This window comes from Egretta garzetta, unplaced genomic scaffold (genome assembly GCF_000687185.1).
Source record: "Egretta garzetta isolate BGI_Z169 unplaced genomic scaffold, ASM68718v1 scaffold333, whole genome shotgun sequence".
In the NCBI taxonomy this organism is placed as follows: domain Eukaryota; kingdom Metazoa; phylum Chordata; class Aves; order Pelecaniformes; family Ardeidae; genus Egretta; species Egretta garzetta.
In genome coordinates, this window is record NW_009259179.1 from 686,331 (window position 1) to 694,655 (window position 8,325).

General features: G+C 41.2%; 1 protein-coding gene across 1 annotated transcript in view; it reads left to right on the forward strand.

Annotated features, from left to right (window-relative positions):
* Window positions 1-4,990: 4,990 nt before the first annotated feature.
* IQCG (IQ motif containing G) overlaps window positions 4,991-8,325 on the forward strand; it is a 19,252-nt gene continuing 15,917 nt past the window's right edge. Inside the window, exon 1 of the mRNA XM_009635628.1 lies at window positions 4,991-5,116. Within this exon, the coding sequence (XP_009633923.1) occupies window positions 4,991-5,116 (126 nt within the window). The remainder of the gene's footprint in view (window positions 5,117-8,325) is intronic.

Genomic DNA, 8,325 nt, shown 5'->3' on the forward strand with positions numbered 1-8,325 from the left:
TGGCGGGGAGGGCGGGGCCGCAGCGCGGCGGCGAGAACCGGCTGCGGAGGTGGAACGAGCGGAGGAGCCCTACGAGGGGGCAGCGGGGAGGTGCTGTTGGGGCGGCCAGGGCTCTCCGGGCCCTGCCTGTCTTCCTCCGCTCTCAACTTGAATTAGTGAATCATCTCAACATTTGTTTTACTCCCGATATTGCCTCGGTGACAGAAAACATGTATTTTAAATTCAAATCCATGTAATGAAGTCACCCATTTCTGTGTTTTCCTAAATAAGAACAGGTAGAAACAGGTACATTTTCACACATCGGGGTCGTTTACTCCTGATTTCTGTCACTTCCCTCACACAGCCAGAAATCCAGGTGCATTTTCAGGGCGCTTTAAGTGATTTAGGAACTTACTCCAATATGGAATGTGCCCTGGCTATCCAGACTTTCACTGTAGCTTTGTTCCTAAGTGTCTTAAGCTGCATTTGAATGTCGGCCCAGAGTCCTTTTATGAAAAACTGGATCGCGGGCACAAAATCTGCTGTCATCTTGTCACCAGCTGGGCTTGGAGAGCTTGAACCTGGACTGAGGAATTAGATCCCAATGCAGGAGGAGAATTAAGTCTGTCTGTACTTTGCTGGGCCAGGGCAGAATCACTCAATGCCTTGTAAGCATGTATAAGCGGAGTTTTTTCTTAGAGAGAGGAAACTGTTAGGAAGTAGGAGCAGAGAAGGGATGGGATGTTATGAATTCTCCAAATTATTCTATTGGCTTCTACTTTAAGGAAGAGGTAGAAAGTAAAGCAATGCTCAGTAATTTACTCAGTTAACAGTATCAAATGTGTGTTTGGAACCTCTGCTCAGAGAAAGGAGAATGAACTATCTGTCAAATCACTCTCTTTCCCAGCAGTAGAGAAGCCACAGCCAAAAAATGCTCCCTAAGTCTTACCTTTTCCTGTCCCACACAGATTTAGTCCCAGATGGACATACAGCTAAAAGTAGCACCACATCTTTCATTCCTGCACTCGGTTCTCCTGGGGTCTCATCAGCACAGTCTCAGAAAGCAGGAGCAGAAAGTTTCTCTAGAGTCAGGATGAAACCTAAACTGCATCTCTAAGCCAAAACCAAGATTACTTCAGCTTTTCAAGGTCTTTTCCCCTTTCCCCTTTCCTTTCCCCTTTCCTTCCCTTTCCTTCCCTCTTTCCTTTCCTTCTCTTTCCTTTCTTTCTCTTTCCTTCTTTTTATATATATATTTTTTTTTTTTAAATGAGCAACTTACATTCTAACATCGGTAGCAGTGGGCAGAGTTTTGTAAGGCCACGGCTATTTTGCTTGCCTAAGAGACCTTTTTTTAGTAAAACCTAAGGTATTTCTGATTTATGGCCCAGCCGCTGCCACTGTGGATATTCAGAATCTCTCTTTGCCAATCATTTGCAAAACAGAGCTAAAGGAGATGTGACATTCTCAGCTTCGAATATTCTCACTGGAATTCATCGGTATCTCCTTAACTGACTAAAAGGAATGCTGAAAAAAATGCTGCCTTTGGAGCCATTTTAGTTTATCAGGCAGCAGGATGGGAGAAATGTGCATCCAGGACTCACACACAGCAGAGGGAGTTGCAATCCCCAAAGGAACAGGAGGCTAGACTTTTTATACAGTTGTTTTAAAATTTTTTTCTCGATATGTTTTTCTTTCCCTTTAGATCAGCAGGGAAAGAATGTCGGTCTAAAGTCTTGAGGGAAGCTGAATCCTTCACATACCTCTTTTTTTTTATTATTAATAGAGTTTAATGAAGGAGTTGAGCGAAGTGCAGTGATTAAGGTCAATGCCAACAGCTGAATCAGGATGGGCTGTGGGCACTGTGCTAACACTAAAATCCAGGGAGAGCAGCTCACTATTTGTAGTGCTTCTTAATGCCTCAGACAGTGGTTTCCTTCTTACTTCCAAGCCAATGTAAGCCCAGAGTGTACTGGCTTGGCACATGCATCTGCTGAGTGAGTATATGGTTATAAGAGGAGATATGTAAGAGGAGCAAACCAGCAGGCTTTAGAGAAACATTCCAGCCGCGAGCTTTCTTAACACACATTAATATCTTGAGTTAATTCTCTCCTGGACAAAAGCTGCTGATGGGGTAGAGGAAAAGCTATTGCATCTTCCTTTGTTTCCGAATAAGTCACTTTTTCCTATGAGAGCTGCAAGTGTTATTTCTTCTTTCAAGAATGCTGTTGTAATCATCTGTCACAGCTATCCCACAATGAATCTTTTTTCACCATATTTTTAGTGTTCGGACTCTGCACAATAGATTATTCTCACGTTGTTTATACTCAAAATATGGATCATTGATTTCTTAAAAAGATAAAAATGAGTAAAACATTTAAAAAGTATTTTATTAGTGCCTGTTGACTGGAAAGAGACATTGTCTGATTTTCTCTATGTAAAAATACTTAATTTGTACATCTCCATTTCTATCACTGATTCCAAGTTTGAAAAGAAAGGAAGAATTATGCTTTTAGTTTATTATACAATTATTAGTTATTATTTTTAGTGATATTATCAGATTCCTACCTCAAGCTGTAGCAATTTTTTTTTTTTTTATAATTAAAAGGAAGGAGATAAAAAGTCTCAGAAGTAAAGGGAAGAATTCAGTTCCTTCTTAGTCATAGTACCATCAAAAGCCCCAAACAGTGAGATTAATTAGGTAAGTTAGTTATTATAAATGGTAGAAGAAGGATAGTAAACATATTGAAAATATTCAGAATCACTCTTTTGCTGTGTTTTTTTCCTACCATGATTTCAGCACCCTGCTTCTTGAAATAATTTAGTGTGCCACTGCCATTATCTCATGTGAAAGCTGTTTCACATCTTCATCCATCCAGAAGTTAGAAACCGTATCATAATTGCCTGGCTTAGGGGAAATTACACGCCTTTGACCCTGGACCAGTATTATCCTTTCACTTAAATAGCTCTGCCTCTCCCTGGTATCTACTCTTCATATGTATTCACAGAGAGTAATCACAGTCCGCAATCCTTTTAAGCTCTTGTAAACCAGAATTTCTATTCCCATGATCACCCCACTGGTTGTCTTCAGTACCCGTGCATGTTTTTTAACACAAACGACTAGAAACATGCACCATGCCTTATCTGAGGTTTACTGATGCTTTATGTGGCAGCACTAATACTTCTTTTATATCTGCTGAAAATACCAGTCCTGCTGCATCATAGCGCTTTGCATTTCTCATGGTTCATAACACTGGAGTCATGCTACCCCTGAACGTTCTCTTCCACCCTCTGCTCCCGACCTCATAACAGAAATTCTTGTGAAAATCCTTAATGCAAGACTGTGCACCTGGTAGTCTTGCATTCTGAGATTACTCAGTTAGGCAAAGAAAAGGGTCTAGGCTGAAAGGAGCAATGTTCCAGTCTCATGGCCTATACACGTAGCTGTCACGAAAAAGACTGCCACTCGCACACTCGGCTTTCTAGCTGTAGCCTTATGCACAAGGAGAGCCGTGTCCTCTTACAAAGGACAATACATTTCAATACACATTGCATTGAACAACTTACTGCAAGAGACAGGGACATCAAGAAACAAATATATCAAATCTATGTTATTTTTGTTTGTTTTACTAATGTGCTACTAATAGACACCTACTAAACCTCCACTGAAAAGTGACCCATATTTACTGTCCAAGTGAAATTAATTTCATGTTCCAACCGTAAATTAGTATAATACCTTCTTCAACAAAAACAACAAAAAAGGACAAATGGTAACAGAGAGGTTATAGTTAAGTATGCATTTTTTTGAACACTTGTAAAGTTGCTCATAAAAAATCCAGTCATTTAGAGCATACCTGCATCTAAACCTCGTTAATTTTCATAGAACGTGGCCGTGTCTTACCCCGTTAATCATGCAAACAGGCATTGTCTGATGTATTTCCTTGGCATGCTTACAGATTGGACTATAATATTCTGCAGACCTAGAATATATTTATTCAACGGTTTTACAGATGGCACAAATCCAGTGGTAGGTATAGCAGCCAAATGAAGACTTCGTTAGTGGATGTTAATGCTGCCTTTGCCATGACATTCAGGATCTCCATCACCTCAGATTCCACTTGTGCTTGGTGTTATAAAAGAAATACCTATTTTGTGAGTATAGGGTCTGGAGGGATTGTCTAATGGCTTACGAAAACGTTAGAAATCTCAGAGAATTTCTCCATTGTTCTACAAGTGTTTTCTTATGCATTTTTCTAAATGGATCGATTTAACATGGATTATTAGTGAATTTCCACCATTCCCTAGATGTGCTTTCGCAATATTCCATATGTAAGCAAGGAAAAGAGATGCTTAAATGTACATCAGAGCCATTTCACATTTGAAATGCAATTTAAAATAACACAACACAGAATGTTCAAAATAGTTTACTTCATCCAGATATTAGTTCTTGTTTGACTTTCAACATCTTAAGGTGGTAACAGCTCCTGCTGAGGGGATTTGGATCATAAAAATGTTAAGGTTACACAGTAATAACGTGGAATGATTAGAGCATGAAGGTTCACCATCTGAGATTTTGTAAGATGTGTATTTATGTTTTGTCCTTTAAAAAAGGCATGTTCATTCCATTGTTTCCCAAAGAATAAAGCCCTTCATGAAACACTGCTCCCCCTTGAACTGCGTGGTGAGACCACTTCACCCAGTTTGTGCCTTCCGCATCCATTCCCTTCTCAGCCTGTCCACCCAGATCTCCAGTAGGAGGGGCGTGGATCAACTTTGTTTTGTGAAAGCTAAACATTCCCACTGTCCCTGAATGCAGCCATTAGCAGAGCATGGCTCCTCTTATAAACAGTGTATGAAAGGCTATAAACAAAGCCAGGGAAGTATATGAAAGGCTGCAAATAAGGCTATTTCAGGGCTACCTTGAGTTTAAACTACTGTTACTAATGCCATACGGTCTTTCTCATTGGTATCTTTTGTCTTTGTTCCTCATAGCAAAAGCCCAGAGACTAAAGAAATGGAAAAATTCACTCATCTGGAAGCTCTGCTGTTTACTGCTGTGCTGGAGAATTGTGTTGATCAGCTCTCAATTCTGGGATTTATCATGCCGGTTTCACATGAGGGCAAGACAGACACAAGTCATGTATGTGCCTCTATCCTTGCTCTTTAAAGAAATTTCTCGGTTTTCTTCTTGTCCTGTTTTTAGTCTTCTAGTGGCAATTTTTTAAAAATCGACTCAGATATTTTTTCTGCAAAGTGCTCTGTGACCCTTGGGTGAAGAAACACAATAAAAGTGCATGGATGAGAAGCCTTTGTCAGGACTTTGTGCAAAGGGCCCTGCTGACCCAAGATGAGGTTTCTGGGCTCATAATTTTAAAACCAAGGTGGTCAGACGACAAGCAAAGGATTAGGGAAAAGGAAATAGAAGAAGAGAAGACTGAGAGGGGACCTTATCAACACATACAAATATCTTAAGGGCGGAAGTCACGAGGATGGAAGCAGTCTGTTTGCAGTGGTGTCCAGCGACAGGACTAGGGGCAACGGGTGCAAACTGAAACATAAGAGGTTTCAGTTGAATATGAGGAAAAACTTCTTTACTCTAAGGGTGACAGAGCACTGGAACAGGCTGCCCAGGGAGGCTGTGGAGTCTCCTTCTCTGGAGATATTCAAAGCCCGCCTGGATGAAGTCCTGTGTAGAATGCTCTAGGAGAGCCTGCTTTAGCAGGGGGGTTGGACTAGATGATCTCCCGAGGTCCCTTCCAACCCTTGCGATTCTGTGATTCTGTGATATCTAGGTTCTTATACAGAGACGCATCTATTTGCAAAATGCAAAAGAATAGCATATGTGAAAGTACTCAAACCCAGGGTATTTCTGGGTTTCCTCTCTAAGTCCCTGCTAAAGTTCCTTTAGTCCCCACAGACAAAGAATTAAGAAAGATTCCACTTCAAAATATCTTAGTAACTACCCATTTTCAATGACTGTTATAAATCAGTTGATTTCTAATAGGCATCATAACTAAGAGGGTTTGGGCAGAGATAAAAAGAACAGAGGAGAAGCCCTAACACTCAGGCAGAGGTGTGTTGCTGGCGAGAAAGGTGGTGTGGTATTTTTGGTGGCCGCCAGACACAGGAAACAGGATGGGACCATCCTGAGGGGTAAATGGTTCTACGTTCTGTTGTCAGATATTTTAAGTGATATAGCAGGCTGTTTCCAGTTTAAGCAGGTTTGAAACTTTTTAAAGAGGAACTCAAAAAAGAAAAAAAGTACATGACACAGATGGAAATAAAAACAGGGATCTGAATTTTCAGATCTAACCCTGTTCACTCTGTCTAATGTGCCACTTAAGAACGCAAAAGGAAGGTAAATAAATGCATTGTTTTCTATGTATTTCCTTTCCATACTACCACCTTCTAAAAAATTCCATTGCAAAGCAGCTGAAGCTGGTGTTACGGCAAATTTCAGGGCATGAACGATGCTTAGACTGTGCAATAGAGGGCACTCCTCCCCTGAGAAGGGTCCTGGGAGCCAGCCTCACCTGTTTCCAGAGGATGCTTCTACCTCAGAGCTGGGTGGGAAACCTCTTATGTACCAGCAGCAAAAACACAGAGAAAGAGCATACCTCTGGGGCAGTAGTTGTTCTTCTTCAGACACACAGGCTCAGGTTGACAGACCTACCAAAGGTACACTTAAATTATAGACAAAACACAGCTTTTCTCTTCAATCACAGATACTCATTTTTACCAGTCATTTCTTAAAACACAATTTTGTCACAGACTATAAACCCTACTTCTGTTCTTAAAGATGCCAAAACAAATCGAGAAGGCAACAATTTAGAAATAAGAAAATGGCTTAGGGAAGCTACTTGGTAACTTTGGTGCTCTGTAATTTGCTACTCCTCCCCGGTTCTCAGTTTACATTTGGCTGTTAGCATTGTAGTTGTAGAAGACTTGTATTTGCAAAGCACCCTGCAGCTCTGTCAGTCAAACAAATCAATGACATTTTCAAAGACTGGCATCTAAATTTCAGCTGATTGCATTTTTGAGAGGATTAATCACAGTGTTGGCCAGCACCTCACTGGTTTTCCAAATCGGGGACTCTTGGACCTTGCTTCCCGCAGTGCACCCCCCAGAGGAAGGCAGCCTTTCTATTTGCTGAATTTTGGGCAAAAGACTAGCAAAAGATAAACAGCTAGGAGACTACACAGATCGTAACACATGCAGTCTACAGACTCCTTGCTCTTACATAGTTATTTGGTAATTATTAGTGTCCCTACTGTTTACAGACAATCCAGTTATAGCCCATCTTGAACTTTCCCAGACATTAAAAAACATCTATCAGAACATTCATAACATCTACATGATATTAAAGCAGTTTGTTTGCCAAAAATCATTCTTTCTGAAGTACAGCCATCACCAGCAAACTATTCAAACTCTTTGTTTTTCTAATTAACTATGTAATTTTCATTTCTCTTGGTATACTTTGCTTGCAATTCATTTAATGTAAATTTAACTGTCCAAAAATTAAGCATGTAGTCACCTAGACTCCTTCTGTAGTCAGGGGTGAGTCAGGCAGTGCCAGAGGCTGATTCATCCCATCCGGAGATGTCCAAGATACTCAGAACACAGCAGCCCCTTGCAGTGCCCTGTGTGCCGCCCTCACGACTATGGCAGCATCGCAGCCGCTAAGGGAGCCTGGCTTGACAAGTAATTTCGTGGAAGCACTACTGGCATACAGAGCTGTATGCTGACCGCTTGTTTTTACTCTGCCCTCTGTGCCGTGTTGGCACAAACGTGCGTGTGGTTGTGGAGGAATCTGGACTGAGTGCCGGTGCTGCTAAAAATAAGCTTCTTTTTTTTTCCCCCTCCTTTTTGCTGGAAAATGTTTCAGCTCAGCGAGTTGTCTAATCCATTTCCCCAAGCAGCCAGGGTGGGGAGTAGACAGCTACGCACGAGGATGGGGCTGGCAGTGACTGCGTTAGCTGCTTCAGGGCTACTGCCGGGAGGTGTTCAGCCACAGAGATGCTTGTCAGTGGGCAAGAAAATTTTCTCTTTCAATGCCCCAGTGTATACACCTGCATTCTTACCCATAGCACATAAAGCAGAGAAATTCCTAGAAGCAAGGCCTCTGCTGACTTTATAGAGTGCTTTTGATTTTCTGGGGCTTTTTCTTTTTTAATAAAATTGTACACAGCCACAAGGTACCTTTCCATGTAGAAGAGAGCTGCCAATATTTTGAATTTCTTCTTTGAATTCATGTTATATTTTGTCTGCTGTCACTCTCAAAAGAACAGCTAGGCAGAGAGCTGATGTCTATCACTTTTATTTCCATACATCTCAGCTCTTGTTATAACT